The sequence below is a fragment of the Diachasmimorpha longicaudata genome, chromosome 3, assembly GCF_034640455.1.
Source record: "Diachasmimorpha longicaudata isolate KC_UGA_2023 chromosome 3, iyDiaLong2, whole genome shotgun sequence".
In the NCBI taxonomy this organism is placed as follows: Eukaryota; Metazoa; Arthropoda; class Insecta; order Hymenoptera; family Braconidae; genus Diachasmimorpha; species Diachasmimorpha longicaudata.
The window spans coordinates 6,145,473-6,173,342 of record NC_087227.1 but is presented as its reverse complement, the minus strand read 5'-3'; the positions used below and the strand labels follow the sequence as shown (position 1 = coordinate 6,173,342).

The 27,870-nt window shown below is 36.1% G+C and overlaps 1 protein-coding gene and 1 long non-coding RNA gene across 10 annotated transcripts in view; one reads left to right on the top strand and one right to left on the bottom strand.

Moving 5' to 3' along the window:
• LOC135160645 (syntaxin-binding protein 5) overlaps positions 1-27,870 on the top strand; it is a 51,000-nt gene that overhangs the window by 1,652 nt on the left and 21,478 nt on the right. For 4 of the 7 annotated variants that reach the window (XM_064117419.1, XM_064117420.1, XM_064117423.1 and 1 more), the window contains exons 2-12: positions 1,364-1,461; positions 1,842-2,024; positions 5,511-5,645; positions 15,822-15,885; positions 19,100-19,304; positions 19,464-19,539; positions 19,643-19,797; positions 20,367-20,658; positions 20,735-20,978; positions 21,424-21,674; positions 22,613-22,802. In XM_064117419.1, the coding sequence (XP_063973489.1) occupies positions 1,364-1,461; positions 1,842-2,024; positions 5,511-5,645; positions 15,822-15,885; positions 19,100-19,304; positions 19,464-19,539; positions 19,643-19,797; positions 20,367-20,658; positions 20,735-20,978; positions 21,424-21,674; positions 22,613-22,802 (1,893 nt within the window). Of the gene's footprint in view, positions 1-1,363; positions 1,462-1,841; positions 2,025-5,510; positions 5,646-15,821; positions 15,886-19,099; positions 19,305-19,463; positions 19,540-19,642; positions 19,798-20,366; positions 20,659-20,734; positions 20,979-21,423; positions 21,675-22,612; positions 22,803-27,544; positions 27,824-27,870 lie in introns of all 7 variants that reach the window. The other 3 variants (XM_064117417.1, XM_064117418.1, XM_064117416.1) reach the window with 1 other exon arrangement.
• On the bottom strand, positions 158-12,171 carry LOC135160650 (uncharacterized). 3 transcript variants are annotated; one of them, XR_010298603.1, is made up of 4 exons: positions 11,976-12,171; positions 1,689-5,624; positions 1,230-1,466; positions 158-1,171 (listed from the first exon to the last, which is right to left on the bottom strand). It is a non-coding gene; the product is annotated as an uncharacterized LOC135160650 (long non-coding RNA). The 3 variants fall into 3 exon arrangements; XR_010298602.1 differs by lacking the exon at positions 11,976-12,171 and adding an exon at positions 11,765-11,967; XR_010298604.1 differs by lacking the exon at positions 11,976-12,171 and adding an exon at positions 10,006-10,088.

The window sequence follows — 27,870 nt, the reverse complement described above, 5'->3', positions numbered from 1 at the left end:
GTATTTCCCTCAACTGTATCCGAACAATTGATTTGTTCACCCTATACTGGTTTTTTCGGGTGATTTCACGTGGATGAAATGTGTATAGATTTTTCATCTGAGAACTCACATAGGAAATCCTGCGGTGAATCATACAGAGAAGTTGGACCCTCCGTTTTGAAATATTTTCCTCGTACAGGGAGAAAAAAAAATTGTGGCGATTCGGGAAAGAGGGACACAATGAATTACTTTTAAATTGCTATAACTAATTTATTACAATTAAAATTATTACATTTTTCTTCCAAGCGAGCCCAGATTGACTTTAATTAACTGCACTGAGGAAACAAAATTTCTTGAGAACTTTTTGTTACTAAAATATCAAGAGAATAGTATCCTGAATGCCAATAATTAATTTTTCTAGCTAAAACAACAATATTGTTTTCTTACACTTACAAATCAATCTCGTTAAAGGGCTAAGGGTGAACTCGCGTATATTCGCAACGATAAAAGTTGTTACATATCAACAATCGGACGAACAAAATTCAATAGTACTTTAAATACAGGAATGTTTCACAAAATCTCTTTGCGTTTAGTGACATTAATGAACTTTTGCCCTTTTGGCAAAAGTTTCATTGCCCTGAATAAAGGATCTCGTTTTCCTAGTAAATATGCAAATTAGTTGTCTTGTTGAAGGGTTGACTGGGTGGTTCACTCTGTTCTAAACAGTTCCCCTTTGAGTTCCAATTTTCGTTTACCCAGAATATCGTACACTAAGGGCTGATAGTCATGATGCATATGCTATTTTTCAACGCATCAGCAAAGGAAAATTTGTATTTTGTTGTTTGGAGAGCGGCAGGAAAGTGGATACTTTCCGCCCTAGGGTGGAACGTCAATGCCTCGGATGGAAGGTCAAGACGTTCCGCCCTTGCCAGCACAAAGAAGTGCGGAAAGTATGCACTTTCCTCCCGCCCATCTGGGAGCAAAGTACAGGGTGCAGGTGTATTGATAAATATTTATTGCTGCTCTTTCTCAAGTTCACTTCGCTGTATCAAATGTCCTCACCGCAAGATTGACTCGTCCAGTCAGAGGTGTCACACTGATGGTACGATGAGACCTTGTTTAAACTCTTGGAAAGTGAATTTTTGAATAAAATCGAAACAGGAAACCGCTTGGTCTTCCGCTGGTGCTGTCACTAGAAATGGAAACGAGACACGATAAAGTTCCGTTCTTTACTGGCCATTCTAACTCACCTGACAGTTTAGTCGATATTAGACCAGACTACTTCCATTATTCAAGCAAAAAGAAATGCTTCAATTTCTTTCAGTAGAAGTTGAGAAGGAGAAAAGAATGTCTGATGAGGAAAAAAGAAATTTCATTGTTTCAGACCTTCAGACATGGATTTCCATATCAACCAACAGCAGTGGCTTTCGATCCCGTGCAAAAGCTCCTGGCAATTGGCACCAAAACTGGATCCCTCAGAATGTATCCTTTGAAAAATAATTTTGTTTAACGATCACTGTGAATTTTCTACGTAAAAATTTTTGTCACCTCCATTCTCACGACATAACGTTAATAATCATTGAATAAACAATTCACCATTTCTCTGGAAAATGGTCCTCTGTTCATCAAATTGAATAAAAAAACGTCCGCAGAATTTATTTGCACGAAAATAAATTGTAATTAGAATCAATAGTTCCTTTAATACTCACGAAATAATATGCAGGAGATTCATAAACCTCTGGATGCTTCCCTTTTCATCCTTTATTGCTGCACCATAAAATTTTCACTGCGTCATAAATATCCTTATAACCACTCCCCACAAACTTATATTTTCCTTGACCTTGAGACGAAAAAAAATAAAGTTTGGGAAGACCAGGAGTTGATGTGCACGTCAAACACGAGGGTGATGCATCTGTTCTCCAACTATTGTTTCTCATCAATGAAGGTGCCCTAATTTCATTGACTGCTGATAACACAGTGCACCTATGGAATTTTCGACAGAAAATTCCACAGGTCGTCCAGAGCCTCAAGTTTCAACGTGAGAGGTAAGGAATTCATTTGTTTAATGAACATTGATTATTTTAACTGTATTCCGAGGCTATAGACGAGCCGAGGGCGAGTACGTTAATCCCAAGTGTGTAAAAACACCAGTTTCATGAGGATTGTGCACTATTTTTCGACAAAATCGTATGGTAATGAGCTGATTAAATTTGTAGAATAATGAGACGATTTGATTGGTTATATGATATTATTGTTACATTTTACCATAACTTAAATGATTAAATCATGGATCACTGGAGCATTGACCTCCACGTGATTCCATTTTATCTGGTTTTCCTTATCACTTTTTTCATTGCTAAGGTCATGACGCTTCGCGAAATGAAACCGAGACCAATTTTAATAAAATACAGATATGAAATTTTCTTGGACGCATACATTCTTTTCTTTCATTTATAAAAATTGTGTCAAGTGGATGCACATTTATCTATTTATTTACTTTTTTATCGGATAATATGTTGGAATATTTTTCCATTGTATATGAAAAAATGAGATAATTTTTTGTTAAAAAAAATTCTGTTTTCTAAAGAGGAATAACATTTATGATAGTCCCTGGTTGTATAAAAAATCTAACTAGCAGTAGTACAGAGTTTATGGGATACTAAATAATGAAATGCAGGCTTCTTACACGCGAGGCATAGAACAAATTGGGATTGTGGATACTCCTGCAATTCGATGTTTCCATGGTATGGGAAAGTTCTGAGGCTGTTGTTAAAAACTAATTCCAAATGCAGTGAATTTTGTAGAATACTAAAAATGCAAATTTTATGCCCGAATCTGCTATGCAATTGAACAAATCAAAAAAATTGGAAAAATAGTATATTTTTACACGATTGCGGGGAAATTTTTTGGAACTCGTGGAAGAAAGAAAAATACAAAAAAGACAAATTTTTAATTATCATTAAGAAAAGAGGGAAACCCCTCTAATGCGTTCCTTGAACTCGGAAAAGTGAAAATAACTGTTCCGATTTTGAATTGTTCTCTGTTAATTGTTGTTCTTTATTCTTAATAGTCCTTCATTTTCTTAATTGTTGCAAAACTCGATTATGTCAACGCGGAAATTTGATTAACTATTTTATTTTGCGTGACTTGATTTTCGGCCATTACATTGCATTATCAAAAGACCAGTTTACTTGATATGCTCTTCATGTAATATTTAAAAATTAATCTTCCATTCATGATTGATCTTCATCGCTGATAGTGTTTCCCTCATTCATCATTTTTTTTATTCATGTTTCTGAAGAAAAATATTTTTTCTAAAAAATGATTTCAAAGGAAAAACATTTCCATGGTATTCTTGACTATGAGTCAGCAGTTATAAGCAATTTTAAGAGTTTGAAAGACGATCAATAATCGGTCATATTTCATTCCAAAGTCCCTCCTGGGAGGTCCTCATCAGGGAAAATTTATTAGAAATTCATAGTTTCTTTTTCTACCTTATAAAATGACTGAATGCTTTTCCCCTTATTTCTCATGCATATTCCTTAAGCTTTATATTTTGTTCCCTATTTCCCGCAGTGTCGAGACCAGACTTCCTTGATTGCAGTGCATTTAATTATACGTTAATCAACCAACTGTGTGGGCTGTGTGTTAGTAGAAATCAAAAGAGAATAATAGATAAAATACTAGAATAATAGAATAGATGAGGGGAAATTTTCATTTTAGTTTTATTTTATTTTGGAATGTTATATTTTTTATTTGACATTTGTTAATGCCTTTTTTTTATGCAGAAGAGTTACTCTGGAACAATCTTAAGATACTACGGAGGTATTCTCTATCGATTTTCATGGAATTCATATCTTATAAAGGAGTAGAGATGAAGGGACATTTTTTTTAAAGATTCCCCTTCATCTTGTAATTACATTTCCGCAGTAGAAGAAAAAATCGTCTCATCTACACTGACAGAAAGATTGAGTTGTCATTAAGAAACCTCACTACCATCATCTGAATCATTCACAATTATTTATCAGTGTCTGGGGCTCCCTATAATTCCTCTCCACTAAATCAATGAATATCCTATTCTATTGATCTGTGTGTTCTATCCCTGTGTTACCGAATATTTACTTTTACCTTTTTGAATCACCACTTTGAAATTAAATCGGGCAGCTACGTCAGCACTGTGTGCTCAAGGCTGACCAATAGCCACCGTAACCACTAGCCAACACAGTTTTTGAGCCCTTATCTGCGCGAAGCAACATCCGATCGTCGTTGTTAACACACGAGTTACAATGAGCTGTCTCCAGCCAACTTTTCACTACAAGTCCCCTCCTACTCACTCCTCTCCATCCATTATCAAAACTTTTCTCCTCCCCATTTCCTTTTTGGTCTTCTTCGATTTTATCCACCCCTTGATGAAAAAAAAAAATCTCCTCTGCCCCTTTTAAACGTAAATAGAAACTAATTAATGTTTGCCTCTTTAACTTTTTCATGTGGACCATGTAATTTGCATTTTCCACCCCTCTGTGTGCTGTCTATTTATTCAGGCATTTTTTTTTAGTTAGGACGGGAAAATACATATGTATTTATACGCGTCGACGAGATTTTAGCCGTTATCTAGTGGGCGAAGGTAACTGCAGATTTTGAGCTCGGGATTGAACAGTGTTTTAGTTATACATGGACCAGTCCATCTGCATTGATTTCACTTCGGTTTGAAGTCTATCGGTCAAATTGCCTCCAGCCATGTTGCATTTTTTTTTTATTTTGGATTTGATTGGATGGTGCATGCTCTCAGGGGAATAATATTTAAAAGTGGTTTACAGTGCTGGGGTGCTTTAGATTATTTTCCAGTTTTTTTATTTCTACGCTGAGAGGAAAATTTAGTAAAATGGAACGATTATTTTTTTTATCAACAACGAGGTCCTGTTCAATTGTGCCAACGGAATCAGTCGCTGATTAAACGAAAAATGTCGGCACTTTTAAAGGACTGCGTTATTAAACTGCGTAATTATACGCCAATCTTTGATTCTGGGAGCTCTAAACATGAACCTCATGCAAATATTTTAGCAAAGCGAGGGGATGTAACCCTCATCCAGTTCAATCCCGGTGTCTCAATTTTTTAAAAAATTAGAGTCCTTTTCCATTTTCCGTAAATCAAAAAAAAAATCTGAAACTTTTTGCGAAACCAATAATTGCCTCAATATATTTTTTACAAAATCGAGATTTTTTTTTCAATTTTCAGTTGTTTTCTCGCAACTAGTAATTTGACTCGATTTCTTGAGTTGTATCATTCCCCTTTCTTCCACAAATATTTACAGAGTGATCTTTACGAAATGGGTGTGCACATCTCTGGTTCTTCACACACGAACGATCAAATTACTCATTGTCTCGTCTTTTATCGTTTGTTATTTCTATTTCCCTCATTCGATGTCCTCTCTGATGCGTATAAAAACGTGAAAAGTATCTTTTCCCCATGTTTTTCTTCAACATTAACTCCGTTTCGATTTCTATATTTTTCTCTCTTTTGGCATTTACAGTATAACCTCGATGCACCTGCCCCTTCAAAGTAAATGGCTGTACGTTGGCACGGAAAGGGGCAACATCCATGTACTTCACATCGAGACCTTCGCTTTATCTGGCTACGTGATCAACTGGAACAAAGCCATAGAAGTGTGAGTACATGACAGCTATCATCAATATTTCTGACTGTAACACTATCCTAGTACCTCTTTTGTCAAAAAACGAAAAAAGAAAAACTAATCTTTGCAAGGGTTGTGTGTATCTGTATCAACGAAGCGTTGTTTTTGTGTCATACTGACACGTGCAACCTTGACCCTTTGCCCAGCTCGTATTGGAAAAAAAAATAGGAGTACCGAGTGTCTTTTAAATTTTCAAAATTGTGGGTACAAAGAAAACTGTCAAAAACACTTCCGGAGATCAAAGGGAATAGAAAATGCTCGTGGTTTTTTTTTCTTATCGATCACAGGCTGTTCGAACTTTTTATTCTACTGGTGGGAAATTGTCAAACATTATTTTAATTGACAGGGTGCAGAGTTCAATTCAGTGACAAAGTGGTAGAATGAAATTCAATGAATCGGCTATAGGGCAGTTGACAATGTAGTAAATAGATATAATCGACTGAAGTGGAGACAGCATAAATGTACTAAAAAAAATCTATTGGACAATTCTTGTGATGCAGATAAAAAGTCAATAGATATCAGGGTATTCATCAGAAAATTTTCTCGGATGTACAATATGTTTCGGTTCGTCTTTATTGGAAATATACCACGGGATCAGAATTTCTCTGTTTAGCCTCTGGTATATTCAGAAATTAATTTTGAACGACATACCAAACTTGAAATATTTTCCCGTAGATTGATCACCCGTGATCCGACCATTTTCGTCACTTCCGCGGGGAAACATCGCCCCTGTTATTTGAATGAAAACGTTGCCGAATTCCCTGTAGTGTGTTGAGCAGGTTTAGCAAGTTTCTGGCAACATCGCGTATCGATCACTTTTGTTAAGCGTGAGAAAAAATAGTTCTCTTCTTGGATGTATTTTTTAGTCCTCTTGACAATTATACTAAGCAAGAATATTTTCATTTAGCTAGTTTGGAAATATTCTTGATAACGACGAGTCGATAATAATAAAAAAAAAAAATTAAATGAACAATCTGAGGCACATGTCACACGTCATAAAAGACGAGTGACAATTTATTCTGTTGAAGTTTTTTTCATTTACTGGTCCAGATCGATGGGTCAGTATATCGACATGAAAAAATAAATTTTAAATGTCCACGTCTTGAAAGTGGGTGATTCCCTCTTTCGAGGGAAGTATGTCAGACTCCCATCTATGATCAATACCAACTAAACTTCAGCCAGTGCTGCTTTCTCTTATCCCATACGCCCCATGCGTTGAGAAGAAAAATTTTCCCACAAGTCTCCAATTACTTCAGAGGAATTTTCTTTCAATAGTATATTTTTCTCAAGTCATTTCCACACCATTCTCATTAGCTTACAATTGTGACAAGATATTTTTTCTCACTAATTACAATTTTGAGGATTTTTCCAGCCTATTTTTGGACCCAAAAAGACGTTTTCTCATCTCAACAGCAATCAGCTGTTTGCAGGACGATAAAACTACCTTAATCGTACTGTCCCCACTACTCAGTCTGAATCAGATTCTTTTCTCAGACTGACCACAACGTGAAGTCAGTCGGGTGCCATTCATATTCTCACTATTACTATCGCACCAGCTATGAGTCTTTGGATTTCTCACTATTTTTTTTTTCACTGAAGATTGGCTTGAACTTTACTGAAGTTGACACTTCACCAGTTCATTCTCCTCAGTAATCAATGATCTTCGATAAGTTCTCATAGAGCACCGAGATGTGCTGGAGTACGTAATCCAGTAGCTTCTTGTTCTAGTTCTCATTCTTTCGTTTCCAAAATGATGCACTTGTTCCAAGGGTTGAGGCTCCTTTGACGATCCCATAACTTATTGAGTTCAGACAGGCTCTTCCTCTCAAGTGCAGTCTGCAAAGTACCGCAAATCATGCTCAAGTGGTGACAAGTGAACAGCACATGATCTTCATCATCATCAACTACTGGATAAGCCAGACACTCCGGGGAATCCTCATGTTAGTATTTATGAAGGTACACTCAGACAATTCCATATCCTGGTAGCATGTGTTACGTAATAATCAACCCCTCCATGTTGGCGAATTAGCTAGACACCTAGACGCAGGGTCAGACGATGAGTCCATTTCCCATTGCGCGAGGTTTCCCACTGCAGTTGCCACTGATGCAAGTGGTTTCGTCTCTCATCAAACTGATGGTGCACTTTCTTCGGACACATCGGTGCACTGATGGAATGATTTATTTATTGCATCCAAAAGTTATTGGAAATTAACGAATGGTAGAGTTGAATATGACCAAATGAAAATTCGTTTAATGAAGTTCGTCAGCTGCTTAGGAACAGTTGGATAATTAGGACTGTTGGATAATTTTTTGAAACGTCCAAAGTACTTTTACCGAGCAGCCGACAGATTTTACCAAACGATAGGGTAATTTCTACAGAATTTCTCTCTCCATTCACTGGTTGTCCTGCGTCTGAAGTTCACAAGTGCAGATGTTCATGGCATACGAAGAAAAAAAATGTAAAAAAATGACTGCTCGTTTCTTTCAACCGTCACGTTTTTAAAATCAAAATTGAGGGAAGTGTGTCAGGGGAATTTGACATTTGCAAACTATTGTGCGTGTGCATAAAAATTGAGAAGGATTTGCTAATTCAATTAAATTTTTACTCATTTTCTCATAATTTTTCGAGAATTTTTTTTCTGGGTAAAAAAAAATTTGATGAATTCCCGGGAAGATGTTCTTTGTAGATATCACTCACTGCTCTTTACAGAGAATGTCTCTATGACAATTCCATTATTCCCCTTTGAATGTGCGAGGTATTTTCCTCAAGCACCTGCGTTCAAGTGAAATGTCCGTCTTTTTACAGTATCAAGGGATTAACAGTGGCTTTTATGAGGATTTTTGCCGATAAAATTTTGTGTCGAGTTTTATTTTGCGGTTGTATTCAACTCCCCTCAACGCTTTTTAATCGTCAGGGTGTCCTCTGTCCATGAACTCCAATTTATGGTGAGAATTTAGTTTAAAAAAAAAGGATTTTCTGGCTCTTTGCTTCTGTTCTCTTCTTAACACTCTCTCTGGTCTTAAGAGGCCGAGCCATAAAGAAAAAAAAGTCGAGGCATCCTTTTGGGAATAGGAGGAGTATTGAGAGTTCGAGGACAAAGATATATTTGCCTCCAACCCCTCGTAAAACCTCACAATCTATGTGGGCCACCTTTCTTTTATTCCCTTCTTCCTCTCTCGCCCTTCGTTTCTCATTTTGTTATATCTCTATTCTTCAGGGTGATATAGATATTATTCTCCCGGTAACACGTTGTGACACATATTCAGGGGTAGTATAATTGAAATCATTTTAATTGCAGGGAAAACGAAATCCCTGCAATTACTGTTGATGGCCAATTAAATGGTCATTTAACGATAGGATTTTTCCTACTTTTACGAGAGGGTAAACGAGTTCAGGGTTTTTTTATTATTTGAAACAAACACGAGAATGTTTTTCCAATCATTTGTACTAATTTGTACGAGAGTTGAATCCAATTTTTTTCATCAAACTGTTTTGAAATCCGGGATGGAGAGGCGCTTATTTTGCCGGTTCAAGACCCATTGAACTCATGGACCAGTAGACACTCTTTGATGTACTCGATACAGATACTTTGACGGTAACGTGATTTTTTTCCCTCCAAAAGAAATAACAAAAAATGACTAACAGGAGAATTTTTGGATAAAAAAAGGAGGGAAACTAAATGGGGATGATGTCACCGATTATTGGGGGTTTGGGTTTGTTTGGTTTTAATTTTGTTGAGGGCTTTTTTCTCTTTAAAGTGATGCCATTCCTGGAATCAGGTCTTTTCTCGATTATCAAGTGCAATTTGTCAGGTATTCGCAAATAAATTTGATGTATTTTTTCATCAATTGAATCTGCAAATATTTTGGTCGTGAACATTCCTTCGATTTATTTGTTCGGGCTTTGGAGGCCCTTTTAACATTCGAAATGTACACGATTGTTCCCAATTTATTAAACATATTATCACGTAAAAAATTTGTTTATCAAGATTTGTCATTTTTTGATATTATTTTGGATTATACAGTGGGGAAAGTATAATAAGAATTATTGTGGACTGATATTTTTGACAAAGAACAATATTTCTCGATTCAAGAAAATATTCTTTTGCGGATTTCAAGATCACTGAAATATTGTGGTTAATAATGTTGTGTTCACACAAAGAGGACGAACTCGTTCGACATATCGAGGTTTATTTGTGCTGAAAATTTTTTAAATGTCAGCATAAGTCTTCCAATAAATTTATTTAGTTAGCGTTTCACGTGGAATCCAACGGTGACCGTCACTGCTGAGGAAACGAATAAAGCACACATTTTTAGGATTTTAATTACTTACGAAGTGACTCGAGCAATTATGCAATGTTGTTGGAAAAGTTGTTGAGGGACACCGGATTCAGACGGCTTATTAAAAAAAAAAACGAAATTACCTTCCACTTGAACTTTCACTTTTCACGAAACATGAAATTTCCTTCGTTCTAAGGAGTTTTCTTCATTATAGATTTAACTCGGATTTTTTTTTTGGATTTATTAATGAGGTATATCGAAGCCCATCGGCTGGTGTTAGATATTTCGTGTTGTGCGGTGATTTCCAAGGTGGTCGCGTGCACGCGAGGCGATACTTTTCTGAACTTAATGAGGTCTAAATCACATGGAAGCGCATAGATTGGATAAAGAAAGACCTAAATCGCACCATTTATTTACGAGAAACGGTGGGGTAAAGCTTGTTTTATATACACACAGGGGGATACACTTTTCTATCGTAAACAGTTAATTCATTAATTAATTAATCAGGAAATAAACAAACTTTCTTCCCTCTGGTAAATATTAAATACAATTTGGCCTTAAATTTTGTTTTCAACGAATGTGAGTATAGACCTCACACTTGACTCGATTTGTCAACTCGAATTTGTCGCAGACTAAATTTGTACTCGAGGACTGTAATCTCCTACTGACTAAAATTTCAAAATACCTCGAAAACTAATTATGGAGGATGTCGAACACGAAAAATAATTTCTTAGAAATATTTTAGTGCTAACATGGGAAAGGGGGTGCAAAGGGGTGGCCAGAAAAAATTGCAGTGTTGAGACTGAAAATTGCATTGGCTTAAATGTTAATTTTCTATAACTTGTGTTGAGAATTTTTTAAGAATCTCCAAAAATTGTGTGGAAATGCTGAGAAAGTTTATGTTGATGATAATAGATTTTTTGGTAATCAATGAATTCTGATTTTTTTCGAAAGGAAAAAATTTATGGAATTTATTGAACGAACGAATTTATTGAATATTTATTTTCGTGTGATGTCAAGTAATTTTTTTTAGTGACTAAAATTCTTGGGACAGGAATTTTGTTTTTCTCGTCCATGAACCTCCCCCTCTGGTTCCTGGACCGCTGACCATTCCCTGATTTTCACCCTAAGATGAAATTTCATCGTCATTTTTCTCACTCAAAAACGATTGGGGGGTGAGAACCACTGGTTCAGGGGGCGGAACAACTCTGTGATTATTCAACTAGAAAGTGAAAAACTCGGTGGGGGTGTGTCGTGTAACAAAGTGGAACAGGAACTTTCGCCACCAAATTTCACCCTCTTTCTACCCTCAAAATTAGAGTGCGGAGTTATGGAGTGCTCTATATGTGAAGTATAACCCACTGGACAAGAGTGATATTTATCTTTCAGTGGGTGTATACGAAGGCCTGCTTAAAAATTACATACTCGCAAAAATTACTGGTCACAATTCTCCCCTTAGTATGCAAAAGTTAATGTCAAAATATTATTTGTGATTTTATCAATCAGAGGAACGTAATGAAGTGCAATTATGACTTTGCTGCTCGAGTCGAAGTGACGAATTCGTCGTTCGCGTCATAAGTATTGCGCCACACCTGTATAAATCGATAGAATGATAAATTTGAAAGATCAAGGAAAAATGTGTCAAAAATCAAAAGCCATCTAGATCGTATACTTGAAGCAGTCGTATGGGTTTCTGGTAAATTCTTTCAAATTTTGATGAGCGGAAGGTTTACTGCAAAAATTGAAAAAGTGCGATGAAGTGTTCATAACGCGACTAGAAGGAGAGAAAAATTTCTTGAAAAATTACGTACCTGTTCCATAATCTGCGTCAAACCAATATTCGGTAAAAATTACGGAACATTTACGCACTTTTTTCGTGAATTTTCACGAAAATGTCCAAAACGTTCGAGAAAAATTATCGAGCAATCGTTGCGTTGGAATTTTCAATGTTGAAAATTTGAATTTAATAACAAAAAAAAGAAAAACAAAATGAAATAAATAGGCAGGTTATTTTTCTATCACCTTTGTTCATGTATGTACACAGTGTTTTTTTTTTTCAAATGGACATCAGGCACCTCCGATCGCTGCGCCTCACACAATTACATTCCATTTTAATATTAATAGTCAACCTTCGTATTCACATGGCGGTGGATACTAATGTAATGGATACAGTTGGCATTCATAGACCAGTGGCGGTCTAGTTTCGACTAGAGTCTGGTGATTCGTGGAAATGTTCAATGCATTACACGTTGTAAATGTTCATCCTATTTTTAAATCGAGTTTATAAAGTGGGCATAACATGGGCAATCGATGGAATTAAAAAGATGACATAAAAACTGTGATCGTCTTTCAGGAGAAAGCACGAATTTTGGGGGAAATTACTGACTTTGGAAGAGTGAATATGTGGAGTACAAAATTGTTAACTGATGTATACAGTGACAAACAGATGTTGTTTCTGTAAACTTTGCTGCTTAGCTAACACCATGATTCATTGATTATTCTCAGTAATGTGGTTTTCTTCTATAGATATGTAATATCAAGGCCTCCTCTACGTGCTTGTCAATATGATGAATTCTCTACATGATTCATACACTCAGAGAAGAATATTGTAGATTTTACGAAATATATCTTGTTTGATAAATATTCTTTCGTATCAACCTACAATTCTATTGTTTCAACGTTTTAATTTGTTATTTTCACAATGGGCTCCCCATAGAGCATAAATAATGAAATATTTAATTGAAAATAGCTCATTATTCCAATAAAAATCAGCGCATCAATGAGTTACTTAATTGGCACTATTGAACACCGAGTGGTTGAGTCAAAAAATAATTGTTCCGTTTTACTAAACTTTTCTCTCAGTGTTGGTATCATAAGCTGATTGAATTCAGTAAATTATTCCCAAGACACAAATTTCTGTGATATTTTTAAGTAAAATTTCATAGAAAATCGCTATGGGTTTCTACTATTTTTTTCTGTAGTCCTTCTCAAGATTTCCCGAGTGGATATTTCTGCCCTTCATTAGGCCTCAATACTCTTGTTTAGTCTTCGTTCAGGACTCACCGTCGATTTGGAACCCAGATCTCCCAATAGCCTCATAGGTCTCTCCTTGGAACTCACTTTGAACTCCAATCGAAGACAAATATGTCGACTTGGGTCATCACCTGGAAATTAATATTGGATAATTTCTAGAAAAATATATCTCTATACGACACCTCCACTTCATCTAATCGAATGAATATCCTGTGCTGTAGATCATTCAGTCGATGATCGTGAGGATTATTTCGATATCACTGCAGATACTGAATCCTATCTAGACTCAAAGGAATTCCTCGAGGGTAATTGGTCGGGCTGGAAATGCAGCCAAAGGACCTGGAACATACTACTGTATCATTCAGTGAACGCTGAGATCCTTTGTAACATGACGATTGCAGAAAATTTTCAAATCGTTTATCGTACGGACTTTTCAACAAATAAATCCCTTCAACATTCAGCATTCTCCATGCAAAGGCCTCAGGCGAGTGTTGCTGTGGCATATTGACGCAACGAGAAACCGTTGACATTTTAAACTTGAATTCCCGAGGGACTGAGAATGTTCAATGAATTCCCATTTCAAGAGGAGAATAGGACAGGGCATCAGTACTGGAGGATTCATCCACCCACTTCAGCATCGAAATTAGCTATCAAATTAACATTGCGTGAGCTTTCATCGTGTGTACAAACGCTAAATATATTCAATCACGTACCGCAACTTAGATCGAATGGTTAAACTATCGGACATAATAGAGCTTCGACTGTTGCAGATAATGTGGATGAACTCATCAGAACAGATAGTGCCATAATTGTCACGACATCGTTAGCTTCAATCATGGTGGCATGGCAAGAGGCCTATCATGATATTATTAGTAGCTGAGGCATTAGAAACTTCAAAGTCCAATATTTAAAATTTTATTATCGTCAATCCATCATTTTTTAATAATTCAATACCTCACTGTCAGTTCTATATCTCCTAGAACTAAAAAATATAGTATTGGATTATGGATAGAGATTTACTAAATAATATCAAACAATTTGGCTATAAACTTTAATGCTTTATTATCGCACGCAGAAGATATATCTTTCTCCTGTGGTGTCTCCAGAGGAACTCACCCTTAGTGACCAAAGTTTTTACACTCTGGAGCCCTTCAACAGGCCCTTGTTCTCTCATTTCTTTCTTTTCCTTCTCTGTTTGTATTTATTAAAATTATTCTAAACATTGTGGCACTGTTCTGAGAAAAACTATAAAATACTGACATGGGCTAAACGGAGCTATTGACAAATGATTAATTTTTGTCTACACATAATGCATAGTGAATTGCCTGCACTCTCAATCTATAGTGACCTCACTTCATATTTGTTTAATATGAAATTTTTAAATAAATTCTGAACAACAGTTCAGAATTAATGTCAACAAGAACATTATGATTGACTTAATTATTTTTTTAAGTGCACAGCCCCCAGAAAGCGCTATTTTCCAGTTCCTGTGGCTTCATTTTTCCTCGTTCGGGGATGGGGACATGGCCTACGAATCCGAAAAAGACATCATGACGACGGAAAACTTTTTTCATGACTAGTGCCATGGGGATTTTTCCTCGCATGGCTTGTCAATTGTTGCCTTCGGCTCGAACGATAACGTCATGTGACCAAAAAGTCCCCATGGCAATTGTCCTGAAATGTACTAGTTCAAGCACCGCCATGAAAAACGTATCACTGCCTGACGCTTCGCCCCCGGCTCTGATGTCAATCTTGCACATGGGGAAGGATGAACGCTTCCCCACGGCTAGGCTTGAAATGTGCTAGAGAAGTTACAACGTAATATGGAGACTTTTGGGAAAATTAACAGTTCGAGGGTAAAGCCCAGTTTCTGATGAATATCTCGGGACTTGAGAAAGCTAGCAAAATTTTTATTATGACCTTTTTTGGGAAACTCATCGAGTTTTGCAATAAAGATCTTGACAAAGATTTCGTTATCTCTCGCAGATTCATAAATATTTCCCTAAAAGTCGAGTGCGAAACAACTCAGTTATCTCCTTTTGCCACTTCGTTGCTAATTCGTCGAGCTAAAATTATGTGCAATAGTTTTTTACTATTATAAACATTATCTATAAAAAATGAAGACACTGATCTGGACTCTATCGATGTGATTTAAAAAAAAATTGTTAGCAACATTATTCGGCTTTTTTAAAACAGTACAATCGATCCAAAACTGGACTCGTTAGTCAGATTATGACATCTAGAAATAGCTTCAGAGCTCCAAATTTAATTTCCCATTTCGCAGAAGACTGTCTCCATTTCCACTCAATTCCATAATTTCATTTGTACCGCTCTCTATTTATCAGCTCAATATATCATTCGTATTCATCGTTTGTCTCAATTTTCCGCCCTCTTATTCGAAACCATAAAAACAAAAATGTACTTCGCTAATTATTTTCTACTGACGTAAAAGGCATTTCTGCACCCCCTTCAACCTTTGTATCTTTTGTACATTTCTCTTCTTCCTCAGGGGCAGCAAGATAGAGGAAAAAAACAAATCGGGGCAATTTTACAGATTGCACACAGCCAGCGGGGTGTACATAGTGCGTCAACGAGGGAGATTTTTTTTTTTGTTTATTTTTCTCCACAATACTGGTGTACAGTTCTTCCATACCTACGATGTTCAGGCTACATGAAAATGTGTTTGTGCCTGGGATTTTTTTTTACATCTCTTATCAGTGGCACGATTCCCTCAGGGATCGCGAGAAAAAAAAACATTGAGTCGCATATCTCTCTAACGTAATTTATTTTCTAAAAAATTTATCTATTTTTTTTTTCTCTGCTTCTATGTTCCAGATTGAGGAAAACACATCCGGGTGCTGTCATACACTTGAGTGATAATCCATTGGATCTGAGCAAGGTAAGGAAAAATTGAAGAAAAATCTTGATACACGAGTGTAATATACTTTTAAGAAATTCAACAGCTCCAATTTTCACTCAAACTGATCCATTCTTTTCACCGATATTTCTGGGTAGCCTTTCATTTTTCCCATGAAATATTCATTCCCACGTCTGGGTCGATTTGAGTTTTCACACATGTGAAGTCCTCAAGAAAGATCACATTTTTCTTACTGGAGGGGGAAAAAAATTGGTTCGTGCTGCTGTGGAAGACGAGACTTTTGTTCTTTTTAAGTTGTCACAACCTTTACACATTCGACTACACAATTTCCTCCGAGGAGTTTCCAACAGTTTATCCTGAGATTGAAGTATATATGTTTTATATACATGAAATGTCTGTTGAGAGACTTGGAGGTACCTATGAATATCATATGGAGGAGAAATTGTCTTCATTTTTCCTCTCTTATTCTACAAATTAAATCAGTGCCGGAAGTAAATTGTTATTAATGATTTTGTCGTTTTTATTGATAAATATCACGTCTCATCAGGGCATTTCAACACGCAGTTCAGCCCTGAAAAGACGGATTCTTACTCCGGAGGTGTCAGATTCTCAAAATTCGAAGATTGATAACCATTTAATTGTTTACCCCCTGTAGAAATTTACAATTAAAAATTTTACTGACTTTATAGTTCGTGGATAATGTAGCAGATGGATAACAATCGATTTAAAAATTTTATTCAATTTATTCCCTCATAACTGATTAGCCTTTTCCGTTTCTCTTCCCTCGCCGCCGGCTCTTGCAACTCTAATGACCGAATTCTCCCCTCAACGATATTGGATTCACCCATAAGCGCTCCGTGTGCAAGCTCTATTGACCAAGAGAAACCGTCGAAAACCCTGACCGATATGGACGTCTATCGATCGGATCCCATCGGTGAATGTTTTCCGAACATTAAATCTCCATGATTCGCGGTGTCTAGACTCCCGTTCAACGGGTTTCGAGCTATTAAAAGTCATCATTCCAAGTCCATTCATCCAATCAAGCGACACCTTGACCACTTCGGTCACCATCGGCAATTGAATAATAGTTATTTGAACGTGGCTTTCAATAGAGACCGATCTTCCTGGCAGAATCGAATAGAAAAAGATCTCTGATTTTCTTTTTTTTCTGATTGTCACATGACAAGGTGATGATTCATATAAATTCATCTGATCCTTCCTTCTGAAGCTTTTTGTTTCACTAATTATCTCATAATTCACAAAAGTCAGCAGCATTTTCATAAATGGGACAATCAGATCGCCAATCAAAAACTGGAAAACTTTTTGAAAACCCGAAAAAATACAAAATATTCCAGAAACCAAAATTTCTCGTTGATAATAAATGTTGGGAGAAGGAGAAAATTCTAGAAATTTTATCTGTTATATATACGACTCCGAAATACGGTAATTCGGTAATTCATCGAGGATAAAAAAAATTGGGATGAATAAGTTAGTGGGAAATGCCCCGAATGCTATTCCGGGTGCTCTCACCTTGTCCTCTTGAAAATTTCCCCGAAATTACCTCGATGTCCCGCACACCTAATACCATTTATAAAAAACTCATCTCCAAATTTATGGAAAATGTATTTCTCCCGACCCCTATCTCAACCTCATTTCAACCCTTCCCTATTTGCCGACGAGGCGGTCTCCCGTGGAGAGAAATATTCACATATAATACCACAAGTGGTTCAAAATTATCGAATATTTCCCGATAGATTCGTTGCAAACAAATGAAGGAGTCAAGTTTTTCAGGCTAAAAAATCACGAGTGCGAAGCACGAGTGATTTTTCCTGAAAAACTTGACGACTTCATTTGTATGCAGGGAACCTAGAGGGAAATATTCTATAATTTTGAAGCTCGAGTGGTATTCAGGGGATTATTTTTCCTATCCAAATTTCGGCCAAGAGAATTGTGCCATGACATGAAAAGAGGTTTATTTGGTTAAGTGTCGTTTGTTTACCAAAATATTCAAAAAATTATCGCATGTAATACCACAAGAGCTCCGAAATTATCGGATATTTCCCGATAGGTTCGTTGCAAACAAATGAACGTGTCAAGTTTTCCAGTTTAAAAATCACGAGCGCGAAGCGCGAGTGATTTTTCTGGAAAACTTGACGAGCTTATTTGTTTGCAGGGAACCTTGAGGGAAATATCAGATAATTTCGAAGTTCGAGTGGTATTCGGGGGATTATTTTTTGCATCCAAATCTTGGCCGATAGAATTGCACCATGAGACATAATTTTCAACGAATTGCCATTTAATCTGTCAGATACAATTGAGGGTTACTTCAACATTTGTTTTTTTTTATATATATCAACATGCAAAATTTCCAGTGTAATTTTCAAGAATATCCGCTGAAATACCGTGTTGACTATACAAAATAACGTCGAATGGTGCAATCCTATTGGCCAAGATTTGGATGGGAAAAATAATCGCTGATATTCGAGGTAGGCTATACAAAATATCAACAAATGGTGCAATTCTATTGGCTGAAATTTGGGTGGGAAAAATAATCAATAAAAATTACCCAACTTTTCCGTAATTGGACATCTAATGTAGGAAAATTTTACGAAACTTATGAAATTTTTGAGGGATCGTCCCGAAATTTTTATCTAAATTTTCAGTGAAAAATTGCGGTACCCTCACGCAATTTTTCTTAGTCACTTGGGTGTTCGGTAGGGAAACTCAAGCTCCGTAAATTTTCCGGAATATTTCTCTCTGCATTAGTTATCCAAAGGAGCTTACGCGACGATTTTCATGCCATATCCCTGTACCTTCCAGACCATGTCCATAACTCTATCATTGATTAATGTGGGTGGACATCTCTAGTATTGGACCAACCAAAACGTTAATCGAATTCAAAAAAAAAAAATTAAACTCTATACGTCGTCGGATATTTCGAAATGGCTGAGAACTCTTCAATAAGCTTTTAATACATCGAAAGACTAGAACTACTTTAAGACTCCTTGACGATTTCCCTTCCCTTTCCCCCTCCCCCGTTTCCCTAGATCCGGGGAATAAGAAATAAAAATGCAAAAGTGGCTGCTCCAAGGAGGAAATTCTATAGGTAACGGGTATATATCACCGGTAAACTGCATAACTTTTATCGTCATAAACCCGCGAAGAGGAAAACGAATGAAAAAAATTCTCCTGAGAAGTCGAAAAGTTGGGAATACGACCATTGGGACTATTTCAGATGCTGATCGGATATGAATCTGGACAGATTGTACTTTGGGATTTGAAAACGAAAAATGCTGACTGGCGATGCCAGACAGATGAGCCACTTAAATCTATCTCATGGCATCACGAGGGAAAGCAATTTATGTGCAGTCATACAGATGGATCATTGTCAACCTGGATGCTGAGACAAGTCAAAGCATCAAATGTTACACATCCACATGGTGAGTACTCCCAAGGAGCAAATAATGATCATTCAACTCCCTGACTTACCACACTCAGTACATTTCGATAACGATAGAAACGAGTCGGGGGACACTTTTATCACAACTGTTCATTGATCGATTTTCTCATTCTCCCTTTTCTTTTCTCTACGTGTGCAGCAAAATTATCAAAGGACGGTGAGCCGGAGCCCTGCAAAGCTATCCAGAAGGTCGAATGGAAATTATCCAGATCAGGGTAAAATGAAAAAATAATAATTCCACAGCTCTCGCTGATGATATATTTTTTACAGCGAAATAGGTGGACTTTCATTGTCATTTATTGTGTATGAATTTTTTAGAGAGGCTTACGTCATATTTTCCGGAGGATTAGCGTACGATACCACCGGTAGAACTCCGAGTATCACAGTTATTCAGGGAAAAACAACAACTGTTCTGGAGATGGAACACAATGTCGTTGATTTTATAACGCTGTGTGAGAGCCCCTATCTGAGTGGTTGGTATTTATTTATCTAGTGCAGTTTATGAATTTTAAAAATAAGTCAAGTGATGCGTTGAGCTTGGATATCAGTTGTTGAGGGTTTCAGGGAAAAATTTTGATGCTAAAAATGTATGGGCATTGAAGGGAAAATAAGGGGGGAAATTTATGGGACAGATTCTCACTGGAAAAGTCGTTTGGAAGGAAATTGGATAGTATAGTGACATGCGTTCTTGGGGGTTGAAACGAAAAATATCGTTGGGAAAACGTAACGGTCAAAGTCTGGGGCTTTTCTCCCGATGGATGAAATTTATTTTTTTTTAGAATACCAATAGGTTTTATCGAAGGGTCGATGAACAAATTACCTAGCTCCGAAAACTGCTTAGAAATTCGAGGAAATTCCGGTGTTTTTTTCAGAGTTCTTCGCTCATCTTCTTGCGAGTCAACTTGCTTTGCCATAACTTCATCAAATCTAGTTATTTCTCAATTAGTGGAGTGTATAAGTCACCGTAAATATTGTCTCAGGCAATTTCAACGTTTCGTGCTTCTTCACCTAACATTGTTTGCGTTTTAATTACACTTTGCAGACTTCCAGGATCCTTACGCTGTAGTAGTTTTACTTCAAAATGACTTGGTTGTGATTGACCTGTTAACTCCGGGTTTTCCATGCTTCGAGAATCCATATCCAATGGATATACACGAGTCTCCAGTTACCAGCTGTTCGTATTTCGCTGATTGTCCGTCGGATCTAGTTCCAGCATTTTATTCAGTTGGTTCCAAGTCCCAGAAAAAAACGGGTTTCAGTGAAAAGGAGTGGCCTGTGTCTGGTGGTGAATGGAGTTCTAATTCAAGTAGCTATAGTGAAATTATCCTCACTGGGTATGCATTAATCAAGAATGGGTTTTTTCATTAAGAGTAGGCCGACATGTTGATGAAATGTTTTTTCTTATTTCAGTCATGCCGATGGGAGCATAAAATTCTGGGATGCCTCAGCTGGCTCTCTCCAAGTACTTTACAAATTAAAAACCGCAAAATTATTTGAAAAGAGTAAAGCCAAGAGTTTAGATAACGATGATGATCCACTTGCAATAAAACTGATACACTTGTGTCCAGAGAGTCGTAAATTAGCGATAGTTGGAGCTGGACGACACGTTGTCCTATTTAAATTCAAGAAGGCTGAAAGCATGTCAGAAGTTGTGGTATGTAAAGTTAGAATTTCATGATTTTTATTTGCAAACTTAGAATTTGGAAGAATAGCATTTAACGGTGTTCTAGTTCCTGTCAGCCAATGTTCACGTTTTTTTGTCGGTTTTTCATCGAAATGAACTAACGATAGAATTAACACGAAAAATATTTGCATTAGAGTGATACCATTTTCCGTATTTTTTCTCAAATTTCAAATCAATCAGTCTGATAGATGCATTCAGTATTCAGGAAATGTTCAAATATGTAGTTGGTTACTTGAAGATTGAAAAATTTCGTGCTCCACCATTTAATCAATATTTGATATCAACAGGAACAGCCTTTCGTTCCATCTCTTGTCTCATAATTTCCCATTTTTTCACTCATTCTCTTAATTCTTTCTGGCCTGTCCTCATCTTTTAGGTCTTTTAAACTCTCTTTACTTTTCTCCCTTCCCTCCAGACATTGGAAATAACGTTCGCATCAGATGGAAGAGATACGGAGGGCTCACCTGATCCCGATTTGGATCCATGCCAAATACCAGGTGTGGAGGAGTCAAGAGCTGCCGAGGCCGCAATGTCGTTAAAAGTCAAGGGAGGTCTGCAGAAAAGAGCCCCTGGATTTCAAGCGACACTTATTTGTTTAACGTCAAATGTTGGTGGTGAACAAACTGAGAATATTGCATCACTTAGTCTCAACTCATCTTATGGCCTGTAAGAACCCTTCAGTCACTTCAGACTGTCAGCATTTCTCTGTTTATCTTTAGTTCAACCATTTATCATGAATCGCTTCCATAGAGTGATGAGAATAATGTTTGAGTTGAAAAAAAAAACTTTTGTTGATTTGTGCATTTTTTTTCTCGAAAATGACTGGTTTGCAAGAGAGAAGGGAGGAAATAATATTTTCACATTTGGAAAATTCTCTGCAAATAAAACTTTTCTAAAATTGCTCCTGAAATCGGTTAATACTAAGACAATTGAGATAATACATACATTTGAGCGGTCTCCATCAACATAGAACAGTTCCATTATTTTTTCAATGATTTATTTTTGTTGTTTATCTTTCCTTCCATCAATGTCAATTATGGTGAAATTACTCTGTACTATTCTCCGGGGTTTGCATGATTTTTCAACTGTAAATTGTATACTCTAAAACCCGTAATTTCCTACCCTCAGTCATAATCAAATTTTTTTTTTGTCAATTACTCATTCTTGTTGTACAGAGAAAATCGAAGTGATGTTTTATTCATATCTAGACAATTTCTATCTCTCCTAACTTTTGAAGAGGAATATTTTTCACATTTAAATGAATGTCTACTGCAGTTTGGCTCGTGAAATCCTCATCTTTCTTCATATTCATCTCCAAGCTCGGTGAATTTTCATTTGAATACGTCTCAAATTGCGGGAGAAAATATGCTGTTATGTATGCTTTATGAAGTATACAACACATCAATATTTTTCCCCGTTACTTTCACCTTTTCAGTTTTTTTCCTGCATGAAAAATTATTCGTAAAGAACATAAAACATACAAAAGAGGTAGAATAAGTTTACACTGGGTGGGTTTTAATAATGCAACAACTCATGCCCTGAAATTATGACTTTTCTCCCTTCGTTAAAAGGCAAATAATATGCAAAAAAAAATCTCATTGCAGATTAACATATGGAAATGCGTCTGGTTTAGTGGTCATCGACACTGTGCAAAAGGTGATACTTTTAGTGATGAATACGTGGGATTTGGGAAATAGTGGTGATCCTTATCAACGAGCGTTGAGAAGCCCCAAACGTCAGGATGATGGTAAACGTGAGGGCGATGATAAAGCCAGAAGTCCAAGCATAGATCAGGTAATATATTTGATTCATTGTAAAATCTTATCAACAATCCTGTTTACACGTATATATTTAATATATGAAGTGATGGAATATGTTCATTGGATCTCAAAAACCATTCTTCATTCACTCGAATATGTATATGTCAGTGTGTCATACCGCATTTATGACTGACTGAAAAAGTGATATGGAGGATATATTCTAATCATCCTTCACGGTGTTTATTCGGCACCGTCAAGGTGTACAACAGATCACTTTGGGTTGTCAATAACTGAAGATTCGACCAGACAAATTGAACGACGTTGTTTTGCATTTGGAAATGTTTTTTAATGCCAATTTCAGAGTAATACTTTGAAGTAAATATTTATGCAAGATAGATTGTAGTTCAAACAACATTTCTCTTCGCGAATTAATTTGGCTTCAGATATCGATTTTCTATGGTTTTTATCGTCAGTTTATTAATTTCAAATGCAAATGGTGAAAAACTTTTTTTCTGAATGGAAATTTTTGTTGGACCATACTTGGTCAGACCAGATTTATTGGTTCAGCTGGTCGATTGTAGAGTAGCTTTATCAACCGGTCGTGGTAGGAAGAGCTATACTTTCTACAAAAATAAAACTGATTCTTTTCTCGTAGAAAATATAATGCTTCTGCAAAAATGGTTTTTGAGGAACTTTTCTATGGAAATGTTGCTTACAGAGAAATTTACAAATGTATATGAAAGTTGTGTAGCAATTTCCTGTTCTTTCACTTCAACAACGAATTGTATATTATTTATATACATTCCTGTTGCTAGTCCGTGTTTACCCTCTATTGGATATTGTGTCGAGAGTACACCCAACACCGAGACCCCGAGAATAATGTTCTCTTTTTCTTTTTTTTAATAATTTTTTTATTAGCAGTTATCTGAACTTATGACCCCGTGTAGACGTTATAGTTTATTAAGGTTCAGTAGAGAAGAATTAATTAGGTGAGATGCGAGTGGGAGGGGGAGAGATGAGGGGATGGGTCGACACAGATCTTGCAATCTATCAACACCTCGATAATTCTCGTTTCTATAAAATGAAAATAAATAATCAACGTTTTCGATAGATTTGCGGCATGTAAACTAATCAAGCGTTGTTTAGATTAAAAAAATAATTAAATAGGGGTAATGCACAGCGACAGTAGATGCGTTCATCGGGCGATCGATTGCAGACAAAGGTCGATACTTTTTTTTATTTCAACAATTGCGACATTTTCAATTTTGTTGGATTACAGATTTAGTACACTGGGTCGTGATTATATCGATGTTTAATTTATTGAGAGTAGTTAATTTATCGATGAGAAAAAAATCAGCAACTACTGGTCACACTTGTCATTTTCCATTTACTGCGTATGAATAATATGGAAACAGAACAAATGTTATTTATTTTTTCTATCAGGGACTTGGAACGCATTCCAGTTTCGTTTTCGTTTCAGAGACGAGAAACGAAATGACACAGTAATGTTTTATGTCACGAATAAAGTAGGAAAGGGAAGTCTTGGAACGTTTCATCCGAGAACGGAAGTCAAAACGAACGTCTATTTCTGTTTGAGTAAATGCCTCTATGGAAAGATATATATATAAACGCATAAAATATGTATAATATAGGGCAATTAAATATATCCTTAAAATATATATGCATATATGTATAGAAAAATGATGGTAAAATAAGAGATATATAAGTTAATATTTTATATAATTTTTATATCTCACTGAGGCCAAGTCCATACATAAAATATATGACTCTCGAAATCTATATCTTTCCGTTTTGGCGACTCTTCGGATTCTACCCCTTGTGACCGCTATCTGACACATCTGATAAATGTGGACACTTATAAGCCTTATTTTACTCTTGTGACACGTCAGATCTCCCGTCTTATCGTCTGACTCTCGTCACACTTTCTCCATTATTCCAGCCATCCTTCTTTTCCTATCACACCATGTAATGAATTGTTGTTTCATTGTTCCTAACACTTCCGACTTTTCTCTCTTTCGACACTCTTACTTGAGTCCGACCCGCAAGACAAACTGCCAGAGCCATAATCATTAAAGGAGAACATTGTTCGGTCTTTTTCGGCATTTCATCGATTATTTCCCATATCGGTATTTCAATCAGTACAAACGAGGCATTCGACCTAATTGAGGGGATGTGGACAGGTATTATTTGGGGGATTTTTCGGGAATTCCCTGGGTAGCTGGTAAATTATAAATTCATCTTATAAACAATTCAGTGGTTCTGATGATGCTTCTCATCTGTTGAATTTCAATAATCATCAAATATGAAAAATTAATTGTTCTGTTTGGCAATCGTTGTAAACTATTCATCAATAAATTGATGAAATCCCTTTTTAGCTGATTAAAACGAAAATGACAGTTGCGAATAATTTCTGTTTTCTGTGCCTAATGACACTATCACTAATTAAAAAGATATCGTTATTATTTTTGACAATAAATTGAGCGAAACTATTATTGAATTTCCAGCAAATGAACTTTCAATGTTATTTGTCTGACAAAATCACTTTTCACTATTTTGCAAATAATCAATTTTAAAAGCAAACTTGCAGATTCTAAGTGCATATTGGATGTATAAAATTTGAACATTAGTTTTGACTGTGTGGGCAAGTCAGTGAAGTTGGCAATGGTGAATCTTAATTCTCCCAGCGGTGAATCCCCGCGGAGACCATCAGAGTCGTATAGCCCATATGGTGGCTAGAGTAGGATTAATATTGAAGAATCGGAAGATTGCTGGCCGTCTCTATCAAACTGTCTTCTCGTTATGGTCGTGTCTGACAACGCTGCACTTCCTTCTATCCTCACTTCCTAACTACATTCCCAAGAGTCTCAAATAAATCCGGTGTTACGATGTCGGATATGAGGGGTTAAATCTTTCGATGTTCAACTTGACATTCTCGCTCTGGTTTAAATTCAATTTTCGCACGGACTCAAGTTAATTTTTTAACACTCAATTATTTTGATTAATGAGTTGTAAAGCTTCCGGGACAATGATTAATAACATTATGGTTTACTTGCGGATGAATGGCCCGTTAGGTTTCAGCGTTGCGCCGACGTTTCGCAAATTTAATTTTACATAAAATGAAATCCGAAATTCTTTTGTCTGCAGTAAAATAGAATATCATTCGAGTACGTTCAACAGACAATTTGAATAAGAATTAAATCCCTGTCCGAACATGGGGAACATGGGAATGACATGAATTTGGCACTAATTATATTTATAATAAACTGTGATATGTCGCAACTTAGAGAAAAAATTATCAGGGCTGTGTGCACTTTAATATCTAACGACCGTACTGAATCATTTGTTGCATTAATCTTTTCAACTTTTGTATTTTATGAATTGAATTTGAGAGTCAACGGAGTGTAACGCTTTGTTAAATGCTGCTTAGGTTTATTTTACATCTGTAAATCAGAATAATCAGACGCATGGAAATAATAATTACGAAATACCATGAATGTGAGAACATTCTCTCTCACGACTATTAATTAAAAGAAATAGCTTAGCTCATGAATTCAGATGAAATTTGAATTGCAGTGTATTTCTACAATTAAAGGTGACAAAATAGGGAGGAAAAGTATTTTATAAGAACTAGATGCATGTGTTTTTGTAGATTAAAATGACGGATTCTTTGAGTTTTTAACAATAATACAGTAGTGAAGTGGTGAAAAATTATATGATTAGACTTACGAAGTGTTTGCAAATGTCTGGAGACCACTGAATCTGTAGGAAAATATCTTACCATGTCTTTCGTTCTCTTTTAACAAGAAACTACGTGAGCCGACTGAGTTATTCGATGTATTTTTTTTTCATGCATGAACTGTTTATATGTTGAATTTAAAAGCTAATGTAAGAAACTACTTTTTCCATGATTTCTATATTTCATTTAAAAGTTCACATGCAGACGTTCAGAAGATGAACAAATGGAATTACTGAATTAGATTATTCCCACATCATTTTGGGAATATCGTTAAAACCGCTGAATTCGGAAATAAAGTTCAAAATATCTTTGTAAATTTCAATCTCCTCACAAAACTTTAATGAAATTATTTTCAGAGCTCCATGGTTTTTATTATTCACAGAATCAGCTCCAAATTCACCACTTCGCTTCAGAATTTTGAATCGAAAATCGCTTTTTTGATGGATTAAATATTATAGTTAAATTAGCAGCAATGTTGCATGATAAATTCCAAATTTATTCACACATATTCCAAAATTATTCTACAAATTTAATCTTATGTATCATATTTTGCACTCATATTTACGTACCCCCCATTCACTGAAGTTCAATACCTCCAAATTTAACATTTCCGGGATTAATTTGCCCGTATTTGAAACACTGTCAAGCGTAGTAATTACTCTCGTTATCGTATGATTCAATAAATCTATCAATTAGTCGGCATTCGAGAGAGAAGTAAAAAAAAGGTGGTATATCGAATAAAAGTGGAGTAGACACCCTCCGTAAATCGATTGGAGAAAATATCTAGGTCACCAGTTACAGAAATAAAATGAAAATTGTCTGCACTCTTCTTGGAAAATATTTAATTAACGAAGAAAAAAATTGGGAAGTGACAAGTGACCAAGTGATTGCGATATTTCTCAAGTGAAAGGAGAACTAAGTAAATAAACATTTAAGCCCCAGGGAATCACTAATTAATAATTTATTAAATTTAATGATAAGAATAGAATTGATTGACTGTATGCACCCACTGTAATCAGCCCATCCAGACTCAACGTGAATCAACAGAAAGCGAGTGTTTAGTATCTCAGGGAGAGAAAATTCAACATAACAATCAACATCAGATGCACGATTGTCACAGTGTAAATAGTGATAATAAAGAGAATCAAGAGGATAACGTGAGAGATATCAAAGATACGAGAAAACCAATCAGTGCTATTGCCGGAAAGAAAGGGTTCAGCCTCAAACGTCAACTCAGCAAAGTTGATCTCAAGATAAAGAGCACATTCACACCATCATCCTCAGCATCGCACAATGGGGTACTTGGATTAAAGTTTATTTATTGTCCTCGAGGTGACGGTAGTCA